We start from the raw sequence: 27,402 nt of genomic DNA, 5'->3' as shown, positions 1-27,402 counted from the left end.
GATGTAATTTTCAAAAACATCCTCGGGGCGCTTCTGTAGCAGCCAACGATTTCCTTAATACTTTCTCTCTCTCTCTCTCTCTCTCTCTCTCTCTCTCTCTCTCTCTCTCTCTCTCTTCGCTTAACCAAAAGCGTCAAAGTAAAAAAGCTCGAGAGCCGTATACCCTTGAGGGACTCGCGAGCAATTAGCCAGGGCAAATAGAGCGCTCGCGAACTAATAATTCAGGCATTAGTCGCCGCGCGGGGAGAGAAACCGCGAGATAGAGCTCCGGCATTAGACGCGCATAACCCCGCGAGTGGAGAGAGAGAGAGAGAGAGAGAGAGAGAGAGAGAGAGAGAGAGAGAGAGAGAAAACTCTGCTATATCCGCTTAAAGTCGCGCGACCTCTAATACAGCGTTAATAACGCGCTAATGCCAAGACGCTGCTCTCTCTCTCTCTCTCTCTCTCTCTCTCTCCCTCTCTCCGGCGAGCCAAAGGGAATCGCTGTGAGGGCTGATAATATAATTCGCTTAATGCGCGCGACAAACTGCAGAACTGCACGCGCAGACGGAGAGATTTTCGCGAGCGCATAAGCGGGGGCTGCGAGTAGGAGTTTATGTACCGTTGTGGTATTGCGATAGAGGCTGATTTCGAGACTGATAGGGATGTGGCTTTTTATGGATTTTCCGTGGGCGATGACGACGCGCATTATGCATCCACTTTCGCTGTATCGATGATTCGATAACTTTATGTGCATAATATGCGATGTAAATTAAGCAAAAGTATATACTATAACGTTAATTAATTCCGCTAATGTGCCGCCTCTATACATCCTCAATGTGCTCAACATATTGCATTTATAAAATTACAACGTGTTTGCGGCCGCGGCCCTCGCTCGCCTCTCTCTCTCTCTCTCTCTCTCTCTCTCTCTCTCTCTCTCTCTCTCTCTCTCACACACACACGTCGAACAACAGCGCGTCATAATTAGGAAAAAGCGAACAAAATATTTCAGTGCTCCCGAGTTAATTAACACACTCGCTCGTCCGTTATTCATGCAATAAATGCACGACGAACATTGCTGTGCGCACTATTTTTATTTTCTTCGTACGCACGTTACACGAGCCGACGAAAGTAACGCAAACATTTATTTCTCTGTTCCAGGTAAGCAAAGCCCCGACAACACGATCTCTCGCGCATTAACATCCCCGTGAATTCCGGGTAAGTTACCATCGGTTCCTCCACCTCCTGCGCGCTGACTCCCGGCCCGGGATCGAGTATCCCAGAACTATATAGAGACAGCCCTCCTCGAGAGGGAAGGAGAGAGGATCACACCAAGTCGCGCGGCTCGTAAATCAGGAACACGCCAAGTTTTCCCGGCGCGATCGCGCAGCCTCTCTCTCTCTCTCTCTCTCTCTCTCTCTCTCTCTCTCTCTCTCTTACTCTCGCCGATGATCGTCGATCCGCCGGCGTATGTTTAGCGGGGGACGAGCGCGGTTTTCCCTAATTAATGCCCCTCGAACTTATCAGGCATCCCTCACAGAGCCGCCCGCTGCAATTTCACTATATCACGCGAGTTGCACACGCGGCATTCCGAAGTCTCGAGGTGTTCTCGGGGAGCCGTCTCGCGACATCCATCCTCGTACTACTGATGCGGGGGTGGCTGGCTTGAAGATTATTGACTTGATTTCCATGCGTTGGCAGAGTGAGTGCTTGGAAGCGTACGGTTGGGTTGTACTGCTGAGTATTTGTTGGCGATGTGAATAAGAGAGGTCGGAATCATTCGCAAGAAAATCAATTCAAAGCTTCCATATTCTTTGACATCGGCGCGTTATTTCAAGGAGTGGAAATAATTAAGAACGATGAATATCAAGCCAAGAAACGCGTCACGCATTTCAAAGATATTCCAAGTTAAATTCGTTTCCCTCCACCATGGACGACCAAAAACGTTCACCCACTAAAAAATCACTCTTTTAATTGGAATCCCCAAAGCGAGCCAGCCGCAATGCATTAATCGCAGCTCGCGAGCCGTCAAATATGAACTAACTACGCAACTGGGTGTGGGCTGGCGTATAACGACGTATGTAAAATTAAGTCGCCTCTGTCTGGCTCCAGATGCTTTGCCCCTGACAAATAAAGCTCCTCGATGGGCGATGTCGACGCGTAACGAGCTGCAGCGCGGGTGTCGTTCCGCTGAGCACTACCTTGCGGCGAAAGATTGAAAAGTGATGACTGTCGAGTTGATGAAACTTTTACGGAATGCCATTATTCTTTTTATTATGCGTAAGCTCGATTGAAATCGTGCGATCGTAGAGCCGTACGCCGTGAGCAAATATCACGTGTGCGCGAGTGAGCGTTATCCGATCGGGTAATTCGAAGCGGAGATCGAGTTCGTATTTTTACTTCTAATTAATATATGAGCGATAATAATTAATATTAGATGCGCGTTCTTCATCAGCACTCAACAGGCCGTTTGAGATTATTATTAATTATGTCAACGCTTTGACGCAGCGATGATTACATCGGCTTTACGATTTCACCGAGTAAATTGCTCACAGTTCAGTGAACATTAGAAAGACGGATAAATCGAAAAGCCGTAATTGTGATCAATAACACGCAAGTATGACAACAAATATCAATGCGTTCGTCATTCAACATTTGCAAACGATTGCGCAGTAGAACGTAACAACAAACTTCAAACTATTCTATTGAAATCATCATTTGTCGTCCTAATGATGCGCACACAGCAGGCACTCGTTTCCGCGCGCGAAGAGGGTTAAAAATAGCCGCGCGAACAGCGTTAAAAAAAGTGACACCCGAGCAAGAGATATCAGCGTGAAAAAGTATGAGGCATGCGTCCTCATCTCTCAAGAAAATCGCGAGGAAGAGTCGCGTAATAGTAAAAGCTCTATTTTCCCTCTCTCTCTACTTCGCAATCTTATTGCGGGCGGAAGAGAGTGACGTCGCTATTTGTCTCACTCTCCGCCGCGCGTACACCTTTCGCGCAGCTCCTTTACCCTTTTTTTTGTTGTTGCTTCTTATTTTCCGTCTTACCTTGTCCCTTATCAGGCGAATTCCGCTTCGTCCTTTCCCGTTATGCAGATCAGTCGCGGATCCTCGAGGTGGAAAAAATGTCGTTCGCCGAGCCATTTAATCTCGAGGAAGCATCTCACACCGTGTACTCCAATCTTCTAATGCTCCGTGATCCTCCGGGCTTATTTATTTAATTAAACATAAAACCAGCCGCGTTTGAAAGAAAACATCTCCGTAATGAACACACCCGCTTAGGGGATAGATTCCGGATAACTCGCGAGCGTCATCTTTATAACAAAGGTATTATAACAAAGGGCAAAGGTAAATTTTCAGTGCCAGCATCGTCGGACTCTTGAAGATTAAAGAGAAAGAGGCATCTCGCGCGCACCTGTACACAGCGAGAGAAATCAAAGGGGTGTAGCGACAGAAAGAATCGCAGCGCGCAACGACTGCGTCGGGTAGAGTTGACGGAGAGACGCGGAAGATTGCCAGTCCCGCCGGCTTAAAATGAAACGGAGCGCAGAAAGTACTTACTCCGGCCTGAAGCGAGATTATCGCGATAGCGAAGGAGAAAATGAAGAAGCGCCAGCGTATTCTCAAACTCGTCTTGCTATACTCGCCTGTTTCCACTCGAAAATCATCGCCGGCGTCGATTTCACGGAAAAGTGCAGTACGATAACGCACGCAGGTATGCGCTGCTCGCCCACCGCTCGAAAGAGAGGGAGTAGTGCAGCTCGTCAAACTCCCTCTCCCCCTCGCGCGCGCATGTATACAGCCGGAGAGCACATCCTCGCGCGTGCAGCGCACACAGGTTTCTTCCCTCTCTCTCTTTCTGCTGTATCTCTCCTCGCAACAGCGAAATCCGCGCTGGCGCAGAGGCTCGCGCCCCGCCTCCGGCGCAATTGGCCGCGGCAAGTGCGCGCTAGAGAGAGGGGGCGCGCGTGCGGGCTTTGAAAGAGCGGCGCTCGCTGCTGCTCTCGGCGCACGGAGCGCCAGTTGTGTCAAGCTAGGCGATCGAGTAGGACGCTCTTCTCAGCGCCGTTCCACCTCTCAACATTCACCGCTCTTCTCGCCTCCTCGATTCAGCCAGCCGCCCCTCTCTCTCTCTCTCTCTTTCTCTCTTTCCTTCCTCTTCTCCTCTCCTCCTCTCTCTCCTCTCTCTTCTCTCCACCTGTCTCTCCGCTCCCTGTCTCTCTGTCCTGTCCGCCGCCGCAGCTTCTTACCTCTCGCGACGCCGGCTTGCACTCGCTCGCTCGCCCTCTCTCGCTCTCGCGCACGTGTCTCCGGCTGCGGCAGAGAGTGAGAAGAGCGTCGTCGTCGCCGTCTACGTCGTGGTGCGCGCACACGCTGCTTCGAATTCCACGGGGAGAAGGCAGAGCAGAGAGAGAGATTACACGCGCACCTGAGAGAGTCCGACGCAACTCGTCCTCCATCCAATTGGCACTCGATCGACATCTCTCTCTCCCATTCTCTCTCTCTCTCTCTCTCTCTCTCTCTCTCTCTCTTTCCACCCACTATCGACTGTTGTAAAAAGACAAGCTCAAGACTTTCCATGTACCATACGCGCAGGCAGTACGAGGAGTTCATAAGCTTATACCTAGGAATAACGTAGTAGACACCGCGTCGTCGACACCGCGGCGAGAGAGAAGCGTCAAGACAATCAAGTCCAGTAGTAGAAGTGGGTCGAGTGTCCGAAGAAGAGGAGAAGAATCAACCCGTAGCAAGACACGAGCCCGACAATCATATTCAAGCGACAATCGACCTTGTGATCTTCGTACTCTTACCCACCCCGTGTAACCAGCGGCAATCAATCAATCAATCAATCAATCAATCAATCGTATATTTACCTATACAAATATATACATATACATATATATATATATATATATATAAACTTATACACGTACACATATATAGCGTATACGAGCGACGTCGATTTATATGTAGCACATGCATATCGAGCACAGTCGAAACGAGTGTCTAACCTGTGCGGCCGTAACCGGCGAGTGACAATCACGCACCTATGCACCGCATCCAGAACTGTACCCGCGCGCACTCGTTGACCTACGTCGTTTCAATTAACCGTTAAGCGCCAGCGTCGAACCTAGTACAATATTCAGCCGAAAGTGCTGAGTCCACTACCCGAGAGAGGCGCAATACTACCTACGGGCGGCAAGCTGTGGTGGTCCGGCGAGCCATCGTTCGCGAATCTCGGTGGCGGACTGCGCTTCCACTGGTCGCACCAGCAGCAGCGACAGCAGCAGCACCACCAGCACCAGGATCACCACCACCACTGGAACGCCGCCGCAGCCGCAGCCTTCAGCAAGGGCTACTCGAGATTCGCGAGTGTCGGCTACGAGGAATCGAGCAACCACCAGCAGCAGCAGCAGCAGCAACTAGTCAAGGCCAAGCTACTGGTCTCCGGAGCAGCGGGAGGAGCCGACTCGTCCCTGGTGAACGGCGGCAGCTCGACGACGACGAGAGCGGCAGCGGCCGCGGCCCTGCTCGGAGTCGAGGCCGCAGCCCGCGCTGCCGCAGCCGCCGCATCAGGCGCCACCACGTATTTTCACTCGTACTCGTTCGTGCCGGCCGGTGCTGCGGGAGCGGGTGCCGCGGGAGCCGCAGCCGCAGCCACAGCGCTACCCCTGCCAGCGCCGTTGCAGCAGCAGCACGCCGCAGCAGCAGCAGCAGCAGCCGCAGCGGGCAACCCCGCGGCTGCGGCCGCCGCCTTCGGACAGTTGGCCCTTGTCACGGCCGCTGGCCACCACCACCAGCACCACCAGCATCAGCACCACCATCAGCAGCAGCTCGGCCACCAGCTGAATCACCAGCAGCAGCTGCACGGCCACCACCAGCAGCAGCAGCAACAGCAGCAGCAGTTGAATCACCAGCAGGCCTGCAGCCTCGTGGCCTGTAGTTGCGCCTGCAGCTGCACCGCCAGTCAGCAGCAACAGTCTCACCAGCTGGGACACCATCTCGCCTACGCGGCGCACCATCATCACAGAGCGGCGCTCGGCTCCGCTGCGGCAACCGCCACCGTGTTACTCCAGCCGGTAGACCGCGTTAAGGACACCATGGTGAGCGTTTACCTCTTCTTCCTGTCTCTCGATCTCTGTTCCGCACTCGCTGACCTTTGCGGTGTGGAAGCCGCGCGGTAAAATCGCGATCGTACGCGCGCGAAACTGCCGCGCGTTTTAAACGGGTAAAAAGAGTGCCCGCGTATAAAGCATTAAACTAATGAAACTTTGATGGCGCTTGTATAATGCCGAGGCGACTATAAAAGCTTTATTCGCGCAAACATATTAAGCTGATGCGTCGCGTGCAGGCCATTTTGCTGCTGCACGGGTATACACTCCGTGTAAGAGCGAAAAGAAATTAATTTCGAACTAAAATTGTTATTGCTGGATCAAAGTTAGGTTAGTCGGTAGCCCATCGCGCGTACTGAATTATGTGCCAGCTGTCACACGTGTTGGGTGAATAGAATGATGCAGCACAAAAGGCTACACCAGACCGGAAAGACTAATCCTCTCGAAAACGAGAAACAGTGATTGATCGACGTCGCGCAGCGCGGTTGTCCAGTCATTTTTCGCATTAAACTTTCAGAGCTCGACAATAAGTAGCACTATAAACAGCACTACACTTCCACATCTTGCTGCGTACCCCGAGAAGAATAAGGCATCTCGTCAAGATCCGAAGCCGCCGCTAACGAGAAACGTCCTTTTAACGGATTTGCGCTGCAGCGCTGGAGGAGCAGCGATGAATTACTCGGGGCGCGTTTGCCGTGTAAACACAGAGCTGCAGGCGCGTGAAACCGAGCGATGCGCCGCAGTGTACACGTCGGCTCTCTTTAAACCTGCCGCCGCCGCTGCTGCTCGTCGCTCGCTCCTCTCTGTCTACCGTACATCAACTTTAATCCTCCAATAATGGACTACCGATACGTACACCGCGGGCCGATATTGCCTCGGTATACTTGCCGAGTTTTTGTAGGTGCCAGGCGGGATATAAATATTCATGAAATCGCGCTATTTTTACCCTCAACCTTATGTCGGACTCTACCCACTCCCCTCGCCTTTTTCCGCTTCTATACACGCGCTCTTCACTCTTTCTTCAATCGTAGTTTTATTTTTGTAACCAACGATTGCGTAGACTATCAGGCGGGAAATCCAAAACGTCCCATCCGCTCCGTCTGGACGACCCTAGTTCTCCGATCATCTCTTAATTATCGAAAACTGAAAAAAAGGACGCGCAGCCAGATAGGCCTTACGCGCACGAGTATATACGGGGGAGCGCAGGGGCATAAGTCAACCGACTCGGCCGTATATCTTGTCGCGGACGACCCTTCATTTCCGGAAAGTCGCCCGCTCCAACGCTCCCTCTTGTCCCATTTCCATCGCAATCTTCTTCATCGGCGTCGAACTTTCTCTCCTTCATACACAGTCGAGCTCTCTCGCGCGCATTATCGTTTTATCTCCCGTTGGGGTCATTGTTTTCCCTCATTCTTTCTCGCTCCGGCCAAGGGATACGTATGCTTAATTCGCGAGGACTGCCGCAGGATGCTCGCCGCGAGTCCGTAAATCTTCGCGGGCGGATTTTTGCTCGAGCAGTAGTAGCAGCGAGTGAATTGTGACGCGGCTAGCTTTTAGTTCTGGCAGCGATTGGAACAATCTAATCTGTCGAAGTTGGGAGCCGTTTGATAACGGCGAAAGTGGGTGGCTAGCGACTGTGGAACGTGCTTTATGAAGCTTGCATGTGTGTAAAAGCCATGAACGCAAAATCAAGCCGGAGTCCGTTTCCATACAACGCGAGCTTCGACGGTAGGGTCCAAATGAAAATGGACGGGAACTCCGGGAAGTCGGGGAATCAAGCTGCAACTATGTGTGCACGTGCGCGGACGGTATGAATGAGGGAGAATAAGGGATGGAAGTGACGGCTGTGTAAAATGGCGCGAGGCTGCAACGCGAGAAAGATAGATTGAAGCCGGCGGGAAATTGGGAGAATGCGTGTTTGGATTGGCTTTGTTTCGCGCCATTCGTTTTATCGCGTCTGCTGTGTATTCAATGGTTACTCCTCTCGCACAGCCGTAAACATCGTAATTAAGGAGAAATTTTTCCCGACTGATGTTATCTCCGAAATCACTTAAATTCTTATCAGCCAGCTTTCCGGGAGTATATTTTTAAAATGATGTAGAAAAGCAGAGGTTCAAGCTACAGAAAAAATAATAGAGATGAGAAAGCCCAGACGAAAAGGAAAAAGCCGCGGGGGAAAGAGATAGCGCGCGTGTGTTGGCAGAAAGAAAGAAAATTAGGGATGTAATAAAGGGAGTAAAAGAAGGAGGAAAAAATGCAACGAGAGAGGAGAGCGAGCTTGAAACGCGAACTCGAAAAAGAGAGGGAAAAAAAGCTCGGGGAAAAAAGAGCGGCAAAGGCGAAATAAGTGCAGCGCCCACGCGCGCTCGGTCATCCGGTATTATATAGTATTTTAAATTTAGGAAAAGTTTGCGAAACGCGGATAAACGATTATGATACGTGGAAAGTAATTTAATAGCGGGCGCACGCGGGCCTGGGAAACAAGTTTAAAGTTACTTCATTATTCCACTCGTTTTAACTGTCCGCCGAGCGCAGTTTCTTTAATGAATTAAAATCATCGTACGGGTACACCGAAAGCGATACAACACACACGATATAGCTCTCATCGCTCGAGCGCGGAAAAGGAAAGATGTGTACGAAATTTCCTAGAGACAGACTAGTTGCGTTAGAGGCTTAGAGAGCGAGCACACGTCAGAGCTGGCGCGGTACGTTCTTCTTGTTTCGGGATGATCGTGCGGCTGTGTTTCGCTGGGAATTAGTGGGGTCGGACGCTGGCGTGTGCTTCGCATTAGTCGCGTTCCCGCTAGCTAATGCTCGAGAGCGCACTGGGAGCTGCACACACATACGTACCGAATGCGAGAGAGAGATGGAAGTGCACACGAAGGTCTCCTCTCAGACGCCCTCGAATATTCGCGGCTCTCCCGCTGCACGCGCGCGCGCGAGCGGATGGATCGTCGCGTCACGAACTATTCTGAACTCGAGACAGTTTCATAAGGGAGCTCGAGAGATGCCGCCGTCACTGCCGCTGCTCTGGCTGTTGTGTATTAATGAAGGACCGGATTAATTTCTATTTCCGAACGCCTGATTGCATTCAATTTACGCTGCGCCTCTCGTGCTGTTTAGCACCGATGCCGCCGCGCGAGGTATTATAGCGATTCTATATATCAGGTGTATTAATGTTGGTTTTCTCGGAAAAAAAGTTATCTAGTTAAAGCAGCAGCAGCACAAAGCAAGAAATCCCGTCCCCCGGTGACAGGTGTTTAAAGAGTCCTAGCATCAGCGCATCAAGTCCCAACTAAATCAGAGCAAACTAAATCCAACGCTAGAGAGGGAGTCAGCTCAGCCAACAGACGGACAGCGCGGCGCACACAGAGACGGAAAGCATCGCGAGGAAAGTTACGCGACAGCAGTAGCGCCGCTTAATTCGCGCCCCCGCGAGCAAACAGCCCAGAGAGAGAGAGAGAGAGAGAGAGAGAGAGAGAGAGAGAGATTGGGAGAGAAAGAGACACTCTCGGTATATATATATATATATATATATATATATATATATATATATATATATATATATATATATATATATATATATATATATATATATATATATAGCCGGACAGCGAATTACAGAGACTCTGCGGTGTGCGCGTCGGCCACTTCATCTCCAGAGAAAGCGCGTGTAAGGCTCTTTGCAGCTGCACGGACGACGCTCTCCCTCTGTCCCCGGCGCTGCGCGTGTACGTGTGCGTGTGTGGGTCCTTAGTCGGCGATACAGGCGCGTCATTATAATTACTCCGCAAATAGCAAAGCTCTCCGCTAAGTACCGAGAGAGAGAGAGGTACTTTTGCACGCGATGCCAAATCGCCTCAAAGGCTTTAACTTGTTGGTACTGCTACGGATGCTTTCTCTCTCTCTCTCTCTCTCTCTCTCTCTCTCTCTCTCTCTCTCTCTCTCTCTCTCTCTCTCTCTTACTCTCGCTGCGATTGGTTTGGGATTCAAAGGTATAGCGACGGAGGATTTATCGGCGTTTCGTTTCGAAAGTTGACGATTTTCCTTGTTTTTACGTTCGACACACAGATGCAGTTATGCTTCGCTCTGATGTCGCCTGAAAGCTGACGTTCTAACTGGAACACGACGGTTATTATTGTGGAACAGAGAGACGTACGCGTGCGCTGCACTCGTACGGCTTTAAATCACTCCGCGAAGTCTCGACGCGTAATAGTTTGTAATATGATTTGACTTTACGTGCGGCGAAGCTTCATTAGTAAAGTACGTGAACCGAGCGCAAAGTCTCGTGGGAAATCGGACTCAAAATGTAACCTTTGAAGCCCCTTCTATTTTTTTTCCTCTTCTGCGAGCAGACTCTAAATCAACCATCACGCTAAACGACGCTGAATTCGCGTTCCGAAAAAATTGAAATGGAAAACCGCTTGATTTTAGAATAAATAACCGATGCGCGTCACTCGTCCCTCTAGCAATTTCGCGTTTTACTTTTTTACATCCCAATTTTTTACGTTAACAGGTTGCATCAGCGGATGCGCGACGCTCGCGAAATCAATGCGACACACATGACAAAATCGCGGTGTAAATTATGAGTTTCTTTTTTTTAATAATAAACGGAGAACAAATTTTTGGAAAGATAAATCACGCGCAGTTCTCATGCCTATTAAATAGTGCGCGCGTAAATCACGAGTTTTACCGTGTAAAAAAACTTCATAAGGGCGTCAATCACCGATCCGAGAATAAAACAGCGCGTTTTTATTTTAACCTCATCACGGGCATATAAGTACGAGGGACGAGAATAATGGCAATCGATGGAGGTGTAATAAATAAACTATTTCTCGCAGCATAGATACACGCAACAATAAATCCGGCTTATTCCCGCAGCGCGAAGGCAAACGAGGTGGCGGGAAAAGACGCGCTAATGAAATAGAGGTACTTCCCTATTCATCGAAAAATCAAAATATGTATGAAACGAGCTTAAGTCGCGGTATTCATGAGATTTGCCGCGCAGCCCCCTGAATCTCGAGACACGAGAAAGTTGCGACGAACGACGACGAAGCCGGCGAGGATTGCGCGGCGGTGTTGGCACTAGGCAAGCGGTAATCCCAGCCCTTTCTTTCTCTCGGCTTCGCGCCTCCTTTCCCTCCCCCTCCCCCCTCCGCAACACACAATATACAGACTTACTTTGTGCGGCGCTTAAGGAGCGCGTTTCCATTTTGAATCTCGCGCTCAAAAAGCCGGAACAAGCAGGTTTTCGACCGTTCACATAAATTGACTCTCGGTGCGTGTGCGCGCGCGCTTTATACTCCCGTTAGAGTGGGAGCGTATTGCAAAGAGTCGCGAAGAATGTAATTTTATAAAAGCCTTGAATACACCCTGGGAATTTAGCCAGACGAGCTGCGCTCTGTCTGCATGTATACTGTGTGCAGTTAATATTGCGGCAAATAAACGGGAAAGTTTGGCGGAGCTCTTACGGAGAGAACTGTTTCGCGGATGCGTGCGCGCGGGGTTGTTGCTTGTATTAATCGAGCACGGGAATCGATCTCTTTCCGATTTTTCACCGAGGGGGATGCGGTTTGAGATGCTTCTTTTTTTAACGGAAAATTACCATATTCTTTCTTATTCATGCAGGGAATTTCCGGCTGATCGAACGCCGCTTTTAGAAAGCTGCCGCACACAGCGTCACCGCAGCCAGCTAATTAAAAACCTTTCAGGATCAATGAGTGTCGCCCATCGGCAAACCAAAAACCAGAAACGACTCGTTAGCACCCACTCACCCCCGCATCCTCTTTTTTCCCTCCCCAGCTGTGGCTACACAGTAGAAAACATCGATATACACTCACCCCTCCGCTACATACAGCCACGCAGGCACACACGCACGGGCTCTTTACCGGGGAAAATAATGACCGCGCTAATGACGCCGCAGAGGGTAGGGGGGCGTCAGATAAAGAGCGTGTAACATTTCGCGCTCGCTCCAATCAAATCCGAACTTCCGACAATAAAAAGGAAGTAGCGATGATGGATTGCCGAGTCGATTAGTCAGGCCTATTCGCATGTACAACGCATTCGTCTGTCCGCACGCGTGTGTACGCGAAGAAAAGCAGCAGCGGCAGCGAATTAAAACGCTAAATCATTACGATCGCTTATATGTCTGTTATCGCCTTATTGAACGCGAGCAGCGTCGAATCGCCGACTGAGAAATAGGAATCGCACAGACAGACGAGCCAAGAGAGTTAATTGCGATGAGCCTCGCGTGTGATTTATATTAGCGGCGCGTGACGCCGCTGGAATTATTATTACCGTTAGTGGTCACCGAGTAGCCTCCCCTTGGCTTTCTCGCTCTCTGTCTCTATTCTTGCTATCCGTTTTCCCGACGAAGATAGATATAGGACGCAGCGCGCGCGCGCGCGCGATAGAGAGAGAGCTTGCAGCACGAACGGGATGAAAGTGATAAGATTGAAAGCGGCCGGTACGTGGATTGAGATCGAATGAGGATAAGAGCCGGATGCTTTTTTTCTTTCTCTCCGGTTTTCCGCGCGCGAGGAATGCCTATACGGCTTTTATGATCGGAGAAATGGAGAATTTTACTGGCCGCGCGCTGCGATACACGTGAGGGGGCAAATGGCTCGGTAATTTTTTTTCTTTTTTCGTGTAATTTGTCAGTGTCGAATTTCAGGACGCGTTGTTGTATGTGGCTTTTAAAGTCCTGAGCGTAAGGGGTGATTCGTTTCGCTGATTGAGAGGCGGATAGCCGGCCGCCTCTGATGGATTTCAGAAAGCCGAAAAATCATTCCGAGCTGTCGTTCGCGTCGGTACGGCCGGTGATGGATTGTTTTAAATACCGTTTTTATTCAGATTAGATACATGTTATTTCCATTCACGAATGTACTAACGAAAACCTCTCTTTCTGCTTCAGGTAAGCTAACCCTCCTGCCTCGTTCTACTACTACTACTCGCACCCGATCGTGAGTACGACACAGCAAAGAAAATTAAAAAATAAAAAGTCGAAGCCTGCTGCCGCAGCGACAGGTAGAAAAAAGCTCGAGTCGCGAGGTCAGGAACTCGAGCCCAAGAAAGCTTACGGAATCTCGGGTTTCCAGTTTTCTCGCTAGTCGGATTACGCGGCTGCTCCTCGATAGTGTCCGCCTTGCCTCCCTACACAGAGAGCTCGCTCCGTCTGTCGGAAGACGCAGATAAGTCGCGAGACAAGATGCAGCCTTTCCCCCCTTTTCGGCTATCCGCGCGATTTTCACGCAGTCCTGCGCTTCGGCAACCCCTTTTAAAGCCGCCTCGACTACGCCTCGCTGCTGTGTTGTTCGCGGATCAGGTCTTTCTCTCCGGTGACTCGAGATTTCTCTCTCTCCTATATCACTCGCTCCTCTTGCTCGCTTTTGCGGCGGCGGATTCTTAGGGTCGGGATATTTCCCGTCAAAAGAACCGCCGGAGACGAGCTTCATTGGGGGAAGTAGTAATACGTTTATATTATGCGAGCTTTTGAATACTTTTGCGCGCCGAGTATTCCGGGAAACGGGAGCTTGTGCGTATTTCTCCGGCTTTGAAAGTACGTTCACGTGATTACTGTTCGCTGTGTCGCCGTCGACATACGAGCGATTTGCTTTTCAACGATACTGATACAACGAAATAAAATTTTCAAGATACGCATCTTGTACTCTCAGTCTGCTTCTGCGCATATAACGCGCGCCAACTGCTTCCAGCCGTGTTAACTCTTGCTCGAATGCGTTTGCTCGTTCAATTACGCGTACGGCACCGTTTAAACTACTCCCCCAGTCTATTTGTATTTATCAACTTATCGCTTCTTTCTCGCTCTCTTCCGTGCCCGTCGTTTATCGAATATAAATTGCCCCTCGACGTAATCCGCGCGAGCTGGAATTCGCCTCTCGAGCTGACACGAGTAGCCCAGCCGAATAGTTGCTAACTACCCTCGCTTCTTCTGCAGCTCCACTTCTTCCTTTTCGGCATTCCGCGGCCCCTCTGTACTTCTTGGAATTGTTCTCCTCGCTGCTGTTGCTGCCAGCGTCGCTCGCAGCTTTCAAGCGACGCTGCTGGGCTTTATTTTCGAATTGGAAATTGACGCGGTTGTGGGCCGCTCTTGTGCCGTACTTGCGCTGCTCGTTTTCTCGAGTGGGGAGCTGGAATTTGATTGTTCGTAATTTTGTTTCTCGAATAAGCCATGACCAGTTGTTGAATCGTTAAACAATCGAGAATGAATAAAATTTTCTTGTTGAATTATGCGCGGAGAATGCATTAATAAAATACAAAATTCAACGTAACGAGATACATCAAAGCTCGGAACGGTATCGTTGCATTTTCCATTATATGATACGCTGACAACTCGCGTTACGGAATAATTCAAACGCCTTTTGCATTTGCATACACGGACGTAAATTTTAAACGATTTAGACCGTTGATATGACGACTGTAGCATCGCGTTTCTCTCTATAGGCTTATTTACACGAAACGTGATGGGGGGCTAAAACAGCCCTCGACTCGCGTTCCTTAAACAAAGAGCCTCTGCTCCACACGTACGACTGAATACTTTGCATACATCCGCATGTCCACTCCACGCGGGCAGTCTCTTTTCTCGTAGGTAAACAAAGGATGACGTCGAGCCCATCCCTTGAAACCCCTTAACTCAAATTCGCGCAGTGTACTAACGAAGAAACTCCTCAGAAAAAACTGCACAACAAAAAGGCGCTACTTCAAGCCCAAAAGAGAAGCGATTTCTTTCGTCCCGTAGCAAAAAAAAGAGAGAAACAATGACGGTATATACGAGAGGTTAAGACGGCTCTGGGGCACTGGGTGAAATACCTCAAAACAAAGAGGCTCTCCTGTGTACAGTGTAGTACACAGCAGCGAGAGGAGAGAAAACGCGGATTGAAAGCACAACGCTCGCACTGGCCGCATTAAGTAATTGAGCTAAAATCCGACGAGAGAGCGAGCGCGCCTACTACTCCTCTCTCGGGATAATAAGAACATTTCCCCGACAAAGAAACCAACAAAGCGCGCGAGCTTTTCGTCGTCCTTATACACAAGCGCTGCATGAACTTTTTTGTACTTCTAGAGGTTCATCTTTGACGCGGAGTACGTCGTAATGAGGAGAATAGATGCGAGAAGGAGTAGTCGGTGCAAATTAAGACGAGGTTAATTAGGCCCCCGACTATACGCGGAGTCTCTTTCTCTTCTCGGCGGCCCTGAGTCAACGATTTATTCGTTCGCTTTCGGACGGGGGGATATATGTGACCGACTAATGACTCTGCGCGCTGAGGGATATCGTGTTGCGCAATAGGAGGTGTGGAAAAAATGCAGTGGATACGTCGGATGCAGATATTTCACTGATTGATATAGCCCAGGATGATTATTGAATTTATCGAAAGTCGGCGCAAATGTGCGCAAACGATCAAAACGTATAGAAATATCGTCCAGCACTCGCTATTCACGTCGCAAAGTCGGCGAGTCATAAAACACAGTGTTAATCGAACCGTTTTCAATCCTCCCGGCATACCTCTTGCGTATACCACCGCGTCTCGCAGTCTCCAGCCCCGAGATAAGCACCCGGTCGAACGTCCGGGGCGATAAAACGCACCTTATTAGCGGCCAGCATCTCTCGCACACATACACACGTAAGCTCACACATAGACAGACAAGCCGTTACGGTCAGCCGGCCTCGAGATTTTATCGTCGAAATGCCGGCTGATAATAATACCTATACGGGGGAGGCGGACGACGCGTCCTCTCCGTCTCTGTCTCTGCGGTCCGGTTCTGCGGTGGCCAGCCGTCAAGTTCACATTGCCGCGCCGTCGACGCTTTCCTGTCATTAACGTACCGCCAGCCTCTCTGTGTGTGCCTATATGTATGTATATACGTGTATAGCGGAGAGGATGGATACGCCACGTCGGCCACTGCAGTGACGATGGACCGGTGTCGGTTGCCGCTGATGGGAGCCTGCGTGGATTCGCGCGAGGCTTTTCGAGGCTCGATCTTATTACGATTTTTCAGATAAAGTATACAAAATTGAGAGGGCGATTCGATTATACACCGCTAACAATAACGAAGTCATGAAAAAAATAGCCAAAAACAGCCCACAATCTCCCGCTGCACGAAGCGGTAATGGAATTCGCGCGCGCAGCACAGATGATAAGCCTGATCCTCGAAATCCCTGATTTCGTCTCCGGCGACGATGTCTCGCGCATATAACGCGTCGTCGCGCCAGTCGACTCCCAGGGGTACGACAGAGTCGTCGCCAAGCGTATACATACGCGCGCGCGCGCGCGCGTGTGTGTGTGTGTAACTTTTCGCGCGAGGCGTTGACAAGCAAGAGTAGCGTCAAAAGCTCTGGCGACGCTCGTCGAAACCGTAATCACATCGCTCGAGCGCCTCTCGCACATATTATATACATACTTTCGCGTGGATTCAAGTACTTCAATTATTATACGACTGATAAGGTCCCCGAGGGCCACCGCCGCGACGCGACGACGGTGACGAACAAATAGCGAGCGGTGTAATAAGGGGGTCGAAAAATTGTTGTCTGAAACGTTCGCCGAGTTTTAAGATTAACGAAGATCGAGGGTCGCTCGTAACGAGTGCGATGCGAATTTTCGACATGTACATACATGTAGGTTAAACGCTAGGTTTGCCTCGAATCGGGAACAACCGAGGATGTCTTCTGTCGCGGAGTGTCTCGTTCCTTCGAGAACCAAAGACATTTTTCCCGGCAGTGCATAGACGTGTGAATTATTCACATTTTTACTTGAAAACATTTTCCAGGGGTCATATAAAGTGGAAAGAAGAAACCTTTGTGGGAACGAGGCGCTCGCGTCTCTGCAGCCTCGCGGACCATACCTTTTTAGAGTCCCTTGAATATCTCTTCCCGCGCGCGCGCCGGCTTCTTTTTTGTCAAAGAAAACGCATGCGTGGATGTGGTGCGCGAAGTTCAGTCACTCGAAAAACACATCCGGAGCTGGCTTTTCTTTGAGGAGATAAGAATTAAGCGAAAAGCCTCGCTACACCTACGTTTTCGAAATCTTTTGATCTTCCGGGATTTCTAATAACGAACGCAATTATACTACACGCTCTGTGTCTTGTGTTCGTTTCTTTGCAAGGCTGATCGATCCCGTCACGGATAGTCTCTCCTCAAACGTGTTTTTTTTTATCTTCAATCGCGCATCGTTTTCGGGAAGGTATACATTTTCAAAAAGGAATCGTTATAGTCACGCGCTTTTGATAGCTTTCCGCAGCGGGTCTTGACCGTTCAGCCGTATAACGGCGCAACAAGTTCTTTCATCAGACTCCTCCTCCTCGCGAGAACCGAGTCTGGGCAATCGCTGGAACTACCCTGCGGCAGCTGCTTCTTCGAGCCCTGATACCCTCGGGTCATCCTTTTGTATTCTTGTCCGGACGGACGATCGCAAATCACTCGATTTATATTCGATTCGCGATATTCGACGATCGTAGACGCTGGCCTCTGTAAGTCGACGGTTAACTTGCGTTGGAAAAATTCCATCGTTAAAATTTACGCGTACAACCCTTTCTCGTCAAACGCAAACGATTTCGCATCAAGCGCGCAACTCTCGAGCCAATGAGCAAACAACAACAATCCAGCGGCAGCCAATAAGCAAAGAAGCGCAGAGCAGCGAATACATCGAAAGGCTACAAATTAAAATTCCCGCTGCATTCCAGCCCCGAAGAAACTTCCGATGAAGCCTTCCGTGTTTTCCAATTTCGTCGAGGGCAAAGCGAGCGCACCGCTCACTTTGTGCATGCACACGCACCGCTCACTTTGTGCATGCACACGCACCGGCGCCTTTTAACCAATTGGCTTCTCCGACGCCGGACTACCGACATTCGTCATCTCGGCCCTGTGTGTACGGATACGTGCACATGCACGCATGGGATATAGCATACACGGACTCGAGATCACAGGCGGAAGGAGAGGCGAAAATAGCGCGGATGATATATTCACAGCGCGCGGAGAAGCTCGTGTCGTCCGGTCCGAGGGCGCAAGAACGCGCGGAGCTTGCTCGAGAGATGTGCATTCTTATATGGATTTTCCTTTGCTCTTGCGACTCTCTGAGCCCTTGTTCGCGGATCTCTCGCTTTGTCAGCTCTCTGACCGAGGCGGATGTTCGGGTTTTACGTATTCTCTAGACCCTCGAGGATCTTCGTATTTCCGTATATTAACAATGCATTTTCCGTGTGGTTGTTGATAACATTCTGCCGTCGTATCTTCCTACCGGCTCTCCGAGTTTGCGCAAGCTCGGCAAACAAAATACACCGAATACAATAATTAAACAACTTCGCAGAGCGAGACTCGCTCGAAAAATCCCATCTCGCGTGGATACGAAATGCCGGGGCGTAAAACCTCCCGGTGCACCTCTCCTCCTCCACAATACCTAAATGCGATATTGAAATATTTCAGGAATAAAATACGAACGTCGCGTCGCTCGCGCTCGTACGCCGTCAATGGATTAGGAATCGAATTCCTCGAAAAGTATACATTGCGCATACGGAGCTGCAGCGATGTGTCGCGTTATAGGCGCGTGTGTGTGTGTGTGTGTGTGTCGGGAAGGAAGGAAGGAAATTCACGAGCTTGCGATATAGGGATATACGGGGGAGGAGGGGAAAGCGGCTTACGCGAGTTTCCATAATAACGACCTCGACGACAATGATGAGAATAATTGACAATGGGGTCTGGGTCTAAGGCCGCTTTGTCGCTGGCAGCCTGGAACTTCACTTTGTTTGCGCTTTATTGCCCCTCCATCAGCTGGATTTGCCTCTGCGCTGAGTGAACTGCTTCTCCCGCTCGTCAGCTGCATATAGCGAGACAACAGTTTCGATCTCTTTAATTTTCGGTTCGCTGATGGTCGATGCGCCTTGGATATTATCGATGACTCGATGAAACTTTGGGGAGGGAATTTAGCTGACGTCATTCGTTCGCGCGGAGCAATTTCGCAACGGGATCGGTTGATATTTCGGGAAGACGGATGATAAAGATATGCCTCGTACGAGGTGAGCGCGTAATTACGCGATTATTCAGTGGGACTCACTCCGCATCTGGAGGTGCCTGCAAAATTGATAGCAGTTAGGCTTATATTTAGCCTCTGGACGCCTCCAAAATCTGACTTCGCATTAGACGCGCTAATTTAGATTTGGTTAACAGCCATGTAGCGCTGCTCTGCTAAGGTATAACTGGCCCTTCTATAAATACATACGCGCACTTGCGCTCGCTTATACACTTCTGAACTTGTGTGATACTCTCGTCTCTGAAGATAAAAATCGGAAGAAGCTCCTATTCATGACTCGTTCTCTTCTTCTCGTGTGTTTCAGGTGAGTCTGTTCGCAAATCTTCATAGCCCTTACAGACAAAGTATCATATTCTACATGGTAAGAAAAGTTTACATTTATTATCTATCTTGTGTGTACGTGCGTGTGCGTGTGTGTTCACTTCTGTCATGATATATAGTTCATATAACACAGTCTCGAAAAGAAACCTCCAATCATACCGCCTAACAAGCCTCAGCTCGCGCATGATACGTATAAAAATTCCGCTCATTAAATTCCACGTCCGCCTAAAAACTAACAACCCGCGCCTCGCGCAAATTACAAAATCTCTCCTTCTGGAAATCCGCGCGTTCGCACAGACGAGCGTGAAAAGGAGCACACGTATACGAATGTACTTCTCCGCGGTCGGCTCTGAAAAAAAAGTCTGTCGCGCGCACGACCATCAGCGTGTACACGAACGCTACACTCGCAGCAGCGGTGTGTCTATAAGGACGACTCTTGGAAGCAGGAGAGAGAGAGAGAGAAAGAGAGAAAATGAAAGGGAGAAAAAAGCTCGCGATAGTGTGGGAGGAGGAGGAGGAGGCTCGCATAACTCGTTTGGGAAGGCCGGCTCTCCCCCCTCCCCTCTCACCGCGCACTCGCAATGATTACGGAGTTCGCGGCATTGTGAGCCTCGCGACTGCAGCGCTGCAGATACATATCAAACGACGCGAGTGTGTGTGTGTGTGTGTAGCTGGTTCTTCTCTCGAGGCCGTCCGTCGCTCCTTTCTCTATATTGCGCGCGCGGAGCTCTTCTCTCGCGGCCCTAGAGACGACGGCACAGAAATAGCGCCGGCGTGAATGTAAACTTGAGAAGGAGATGAACGAACGGTATTCGGAAAAGACGCAGCGAGTTTCATAAGGTAGAAATTTCCGAACGATTACGATGCACATTTTATTCGCTTCCGATACGTTGATTGTTTATTTACATAATTCATGCGGCCCGCGCTCTCGTCGAGAGCTTCGTAATTACGAAGATTATTTCGGGTGTAATGGGGAGGGGGGTATGTTTTCTGACTGCTAATCACGCAATTATCGATTACAATCGTGAGAAGCTCGCTCGCATATCATTATCACTGCGAAAATACATACTTTTTCCGTAATTTTCGCGATAAAAGGAGGACAAATAAAACACACACCCACGTGCACCACATTACGTACGCGAAACCCGAATAATGACCTGCTCTTCAAACGAACTCATTCTGTGAGCGAGGCGAAAGACTTTCAATTTAAAACGCGTGCGAGTTCTCTCATTAACGAGGCTAAATCAACTGCGAACTACTGTTTCCTCCAACAATAGTCATTCGTATTCGTTCTCGGCTTCTGTCGTGTGCATATTGCTTTATTAAGTGTTTAACCGCACAATTATTTTCCGCGCAGTGCTGTCTATCGATCTTCATTCTACGCATCTCGAAGTATGAGCGAAGAATTTAGAAAAAAAAAGAAACTAATTTCACCTGCTACACGAAATCCATCGTTTTTAACAGCCAGCTCTCCTCGTAAATAATAATCAAGCCCGCGTCGTAAAAACTCGTCGGCCGAGCGAGTATAGTGCTCCGGATAAATAACAATCCGAACGAGAGAGAAAGAGGCGACGTCTTTCCGCGGTAACTGCAGCCCTTTTTGCGCGCGATTTCGCTTCCGGCGCAGCGGAACTCGCATACGCTGTGATGTATCCGCGTCTTAGCGGCCGGCGTAATAAAATAAACCGTAAATCGCGCACAACGCATCGATCTCGCTGCTGCTGCTGCCGACGACACGAAAAAAGCCGCTGCGTGTGCGGGGGGAAGGAAAAACGCGCAACTACACTCTCCTCGATATTCGCGACGACGTCGCCGCCGAGCCGAGCCGTTGATCTTTGTCACGAAGGGTTACGACTCGTATTTTCCATAAATATCCGTGGGTATACACGCGGCAATAAAAAATCGGGAAAATCACCGTGTGTAACCGGACGAACTCGCGGCAGCGCAATATCTGCCCTTTTCTCCGGTGTATGTGTGTGTTTGTGTGCGTCCTTTTTTCTGCCCCGGTAGTTTGGAGCCGGTCGAGCAAGTTTTTTCATTAAAATAGTGTAGAGTTGGAGCGCGTGGCTCGAAGGAAAAATCGAGTATTGCTGCGGGTGTTTTTTCGGTTCGCGCGATTGTTGAGCTTTTACCGCTCGTGTAAAAAAAGCCTAAATTAATTTAGGCTTTTAATGGACCAACTCTCATCCAATCAGCTATAGATAGCCTCAACTATTTCGTCAAAGACGAAGAAAAACCACTGCGTGATAGTCGCTGAAGCTCTAGCGATAATTTTTACCGGGAGAGCTTCGCGTAAAAAGAGTCGTTCTTTCTCAGCCGCGCGCGGAAGAGTAAGTATATAAAGTTTGCTCGCAGAGAGAGAGAGAGAGAGAGAGAGAGAGAGAGAGAGAGAGAGAGAGAGAGAGAGAGAGAGAGAGAGAGAGAGAGAGAGAGAGAGAGAGAGAGGGAGAGGTTAACGTCGCGTCGCGCTGGCGGATACTTAAGTGTGCCTTGACCTCAACCTTGGAGAGCCCGTGGTATGCATTCCTCGTCGCCTAGTTAGCGAACCTCCCATCCCTTCTCCCGCGGCACTACTGCTCCAGACACGCTCACTTTTCCGTCTGCTCACACGCATCTTCCTTTAATTTTATGTGCTCGATTAAAATTATTATGCATAGTATGAGCTTATCGAGATCGAGGGTTTATTTCTGGGGGATTTTACACAGAAAGAAACGCGTGATATGAGGCTCATCAAAGCTGCAACGATGTAACGAAACTAGGGAAAACCAGAGTGATCCAATTTCCCTGGGCGCACAGAACAGTGCATGTAGTGGTCCTCAAACGCGCGGAGGGCTAGAAAAGTGCAGCAATTTAATAGAGGAGAAAAAGCGCCGCTTTTCGTAGCCATTGTTCTTTGTACACGCGACGGCGATCCGCAAACACATGCACTGCTCTCCCTCGACGCCATATTGGCCTCGGCCTTATACATACCCCGACGCTGCAGTCTTTCCTCCCTTTTTTTATTTCTTTCGCCGAGTTACCAATCCGGTATGACCGCGTGACCCGTTTTGCCAGTCGACGTCGTCTCTCTCCCTCTCGCTCTTTCGCGCTATTGAAAGAGCGCGGCAACAGCTCGAGATTTAAGCTGCACAATGCGAGTTGTGTGCCTGTGTGTGTTTCTCTCTCGAGTCTTGCGCATCGCTGGTGTGATGCTCTCCTGTTTTTCGATTTATCTTCGCGCTTTTGTTCACTTTTCCAAGCCGTCAGACACTGCAGCCCGTATAGTTACGTATTAGTGTATTTTTCAGCGCGCCGAGTGAAATTATGTACACAGAGCGCTTGTAATACGATATCCGAAAGTCGAGCGAATCGTTAGATAATACGCGCGCCTTTCATATCCTGATTCGCGGAAAAGATAATTATTATTCAAATGAAATTTCACTTTCACCGCGAAGGAAACTCATTTAGCAGTGTATTTCCTTTCCTCCCGACGCGATAATACAACCGCGAGATAAGCTACCGTGTGGCTTTCGCGCGATTCCGGTCCAGCTCCATTAAAGGATTCCAACGTGTGCGCGCGCAGAGCCTTTGCTCGCTGCAGGTATGCGTCGTCCTCGCCGAAGCGAAGAAGAAGAAGAAGAAGAAGAGGCGCAGACGCGAGAAGCAGAAGGCCATGAGAGAAAGGATTGCAGACGGGCTGCTGCAGCAGCGCAAGAAAGCTGGTTCCGTTTTTTACTTTTTGCCCTTGGCGAGAGAGCTGCTTCGCCACCGCCGCTGCTGCTCTGTAGTTTCGCGAGATAAAATCTTTATACGGTGCAGCTCTCTTGCAAAGTTACGGAATCGAGAACTTCGCTCGGCGCGGTTGTTACGATCTTTATTATTGTTGTCATTATTGACCGGTTTATGCTAGTCTTTAGCGACGGCTTATGGCTCTTGCCTCTCCGGGTATGCGGCATAAAAAGAGAGTATAACAATATTGAATGAAAGTTTCATGGGCTATTAAGACGATCACGTACTGTACATATTGATACATTACGGCTTTTTTTATGCGCACTCGTATAAAATTATAACGCAAAATTCAACTTTTGATACACAATCAGCAGAGCAAACTACGTTCTTTGTCCGTCCAACGAAAAATCGCGCGGCGAGAGGGGGGGGGCTCATCTCCCCCCATACGACGACGAATCTCAGCGGCGGATTCAACAGGTTGCCGCGGCGCGCGCTACTCTTTCTTCTGCTCCGCGCTTCCTTCCCCCATATCTCGTTCCAATTAGCGCTCGGTCCGCGTCTTCGTCCGACTCATCATTTTTCCCTTCCTTCCTCGACACGCTCCGATCGCACGGCGCTACGCCGCACGACAGATCTTTAATTAGACCTGCGTCGCGCTTTGCCAACTGCATAACGTATATAGTTGTGTGTGAAGTGTACGCTCTCGTTGCGGTGAATATTTATGCGGGACGGGCGTGGGCAAAAAAGCTAATTGTCTCGCTTGTGAAATTCGTCGAGTTTGAGCACAATTGCAAGATTCTTTTTGCCGCTTCAATTTTCATTTAGAATCGCGGCTGCGTTAATTGGTTATGTAATTAATTTGTTCGTTACTTCTTGCCGCTCCCTTCGCGCGATGATTTCCTGGTAAAGACTGTATGAACGTTTATGTAACAAAAAAAGCGAAGCCGCGATACTCCGAAACGCACCGAAATAAATCCCGCGGCTGCGGATCCTATCGATCCCCTTTCCAAAAAAAAATTCGAATCTCACCCAGCAGCGGGAAATTCGGCCGGGCTCTCCCTCATTCCTCGTCAATTATTCATCGAGCTTAACTCCGAGCGTATATCGAGCCGCGCTCCACCTTCCAAATCCCCCTCCCCCTCTACCTCTCTCTCTCTCTCTCTCTCTCTCTCTCTCTCTCTGGGACTAAATATGCGCAGCGTCGGTGAACGACGGCGTAAATCGCGGAGGCGGCCATCGGCGGTTGACGTTGATGTTGACACGGTGTCGCGGTAACGAGTTTACGGCGCGACCCGAGAATCCAACCCCGAGAGAAAGGGGCTGAAGATATGGCATCGCATGCACTGGTCGTTTCGCTGCGATCGACTGTCCTCTCCGTGTGTGTGTCGCTGGAATTTCCGCGAGCGTCTTTTGTGTACTGCACATTTTTGGCGGGCTTCGAGCTTTTGTCCTGATGGCTCGTGCGGGGTATTCGGGAGTGAATTTTTCACGGGATGGCCTGGTTTTATTTTATCCAACGAACGCCTCCATACGAACAGCAAAGCAGCGTTAATTAACTGTTATAATAGCAGTAGCGTGTAAAAACGCGCATTCCACAGGGCTCTCGCATCCGCCGAAAGTCCAATTAGCAGCGGTGTATTACCCAGAGTTATTCGACGGGTCACTGTGCGCTCGGAATTTTCTATAAACGCGCAGGGTAATCTTCACGCCGTGCGCGGTGTGTTAAGGAGTCATTTTTGCACTTGGCGCGAGCGGTACTCCCGTCTCTGTAATTTAGCCGCGAGCGGCGGTGCGACCATCAAGGCTTGATGGAAACCGCTTGGCGCGTCCGCGGCACCATCAATGATTGACTCCCGCGCGCGAGCGCGGGAATCATTATCGGTCTCTGGCTCTCGATCCCCTCGTCTATATACAAGCTTTAGCGCCGTCGTTCATTATTTTTCGTTCGCGCTAAGCAGCTGACTTCCCCGACTCTTTGAATTCTTCGGCGTTTGTAATTTTTAGCGGCATTATATTATATTCGGTATTATGGAATAATTTTTCTGCGAAAAGTGGTAGGTAACGTTCCGTGCGTAATTTTGCTAACAGGTGCTTTCAGTTTACACTTACACGCGGTTTACGATGAAAATGTAGATACACATACCGTGTTGGCCTGAATTCATACGGCCAAGATAAAGCACGAATTAATATTTATTCCTTATCACTGACGACTTCACTTTTACGGCGAGCCAAATAAATGCGATAAAACTATCAATAAAACATTTCATAACGATCTCACCGTCATATATTTTTTACCGCTAACCGGCGCGCGCGTATTGTGCAATAACAAACTTTTTTATCGTGGCAATAGTTTTTACAACGCTTTGTTGTAAAAAATGCGCCCGCACCCGCAACGAAATCACCGAAGTATAAAACCTCGCGTGTGTATTAAGTTTGAACGAAATTTTCTCGCGTGCAAACGAAAATCGCCCACATTTTTCATCTCTATGTGGAGAAAAATGATCCGCTATTCCTGACGATGATGGTGTGCGAGCATGTGTTATAGTCGTAAAAAGCCAAACAGTTTTAGACTAACTTCTCTCCCATCGCTTAAGCCACTCAGTTAACCTTCTGTCGAAATTCACAAGTTTTCTATTCCCAACCTAGATATTTTCGAAAAACGGGGCCAGACATAGAGCGAAGGATAATTGCCGAGGACCGGCCCTCAAGATCACGTTGCGAATCGAAGGTCGCTCGTGCAATTTAACGGGATTTATGGGGCTCCCGGTACTCTTAACTCTCTCAGGCCGAGACTCCCCGGAGGCGGGAATTTTCCAAACTTCTGACTTCTCTCCCGGTATAATTCTCGCTTCGCTTTCTCTCTCTCTCTCTCTCTCTCTCTCTCTCTCTCTCTCTCTCTCTCTCTCTCTCTGGGTGTATATTCAAATCCCTACACGGCATCTTTCCTCTCGAGCATACGGGGGGATACGTTCCTCTTCTTTTTCGGACGGTGTCTCACGCTCGATCGCTACTTCACGCCTGGTCGGACAGTTTCATCGGCAGCCCAGCCGAAAAGAAAAGAGTCGGGAATTGAAGATGAGAGGGAGAGAAGTCAGCCGAAGAAACTTCAAATTTAGAAGAGCCAGTAGATGCGCCGATGGGGTGTATTCGTATTATTGTTATCCGCTCTTCTCGTTATTCGCTGGAATGGATGTAGTTTGCTATGTGATCGGTGTAATTGAGTTTAAGCCTGTGGACGATCATGAACTTGCAATTATGGAGATTCGAGCACAGCTGAAGATTATTCTAATCAACTGCGCGATTCTCTAATTATACTCTGTCGCACGTACAAACGAAATAATTTTTCCAAAAATAAAGCATTAACGGTATTCTGAAACTGCAACACGCCGACCCCCTTAACCCAGAAATGCCATCCAGATCCAGCTCTCTCGAAAGGGAAGAGAAATAAGCGCTTTCGTACGCGTCTCACGAGTCGAAGCTCAGGCAGGCATGTCGAGATTTAAGGGTCGTGTGCGATATTCGGCTCCGCTCAGCCGGAAAGGCGCGAACGCCAGCAGTCGCTATACATAGCAGCGAGCTTTCTCTCACTTCGGCTGACCTTACCTCGACTCCCTCCACTTGCGTCGCTCGCTATCTCGACGCTTAATTCCTAGTTCTTTTGTTATTTACACGAGATACGAGGATCCGATATCACGATAGTGTTCTGACCATATAAAAGCAGCGGTACTATAGCGCCTAACCATAGTTTCAGTAGATATAATTAAACAGCTTTGGACTAGCCTTTTCACCATCGCTTGAACTTTTCACTTCTCTAGTCTCTCAGGCTTTTTTCTGTTTCCCTCAATAATAACCTACGCAATTAGTCTAGATATAGTGGTATCCCCTTACACTAAACTGCTTTGTCGAGCCTGCTGCTTAGGCAGCTCATGCTATAACTGTTCATGCTATATAAGGTGTTTGTATAATCCTTGTACATAAATGTCGGCTATTAAGCTAGCATCGCCACTATAGCCTAACCAAATATAAACTGTATGGTAATTTGTAGCTAATTTGTTGTTAATTTTCGTGATTTTATTGACTATTGTCACTGACTGCACAGTATTTTCCTACGCAACGAAATGTATAAGTATTCAAACAAGTCTACTCTTTTCGCTGCCTCGTATCCTTTGCACGCAACGAAAGATAACGTGCTTGTCACAAAAACAATTCTGCTCGGAGAGACTTCGATTCCAGGCTACTTC

At 49.2% G+C, this 27,402-nt stretch overlaps 1 protein-coding gene across 13 annotated transcripts in view; it reads left to right on the top strand.

Moving 5' to 3' along the window:
• LOC100119465 (polypyrimidine tract-binding protein 1) overlaps positions 1-27,402 on the top strand; it is a 455,850-nt gene that overhangs the window by 262,689 nt on the left and 165,759 nt on the right. For 6 of the 13 annotated variants that reach the window (XM_031921109.1, XM_031921108.1, XM_031921107.1 and 3 more), the window contains exons 1-2: positions 5,126-6,086; positions 19,437-19,493. The exons of 5 other annotated variants lie outside the window; for them this stretch is intronic. In XM_031921109.1, the coding sequence (XP_031776969.1) occupies positions 6,084-6,086; positions 19,437-19,493 (60 nt within the window). In that variant the 5' untranslated portion in view covers positions 5,126-6,083. Of the gene's footprint in view, positions 1-5,125; positions 6,087-19,436; positions 19,494-27,402 lie in introns of those variants that run through there. 2 more of the 13 variants (XM_031921112.2, XM_031921106.1) reach the window with 2 other exon arrangements.

This window comes from Nasonia vitripennis, chromosome 1 (genome assembly GCF_009193385.2).
Source record: "Nasonia vitripennis strain AsymCx chromosome 1, Nvit_psr_1.1, whole genome shotgun sequence".
Taxonomy (NCBI): domain Eukaryota; kingdom Metazoa; phylum Arthropoda; class Insecta; order Hymenoptera; family Pteromalidae; genus Nasonia; species Nasonia vitripennis.
The sequence above is the reverse complement of the archived record's forward strand: the minus strand, read 5'-3'. Positions and strand labels throughout refer to the sequence as shown.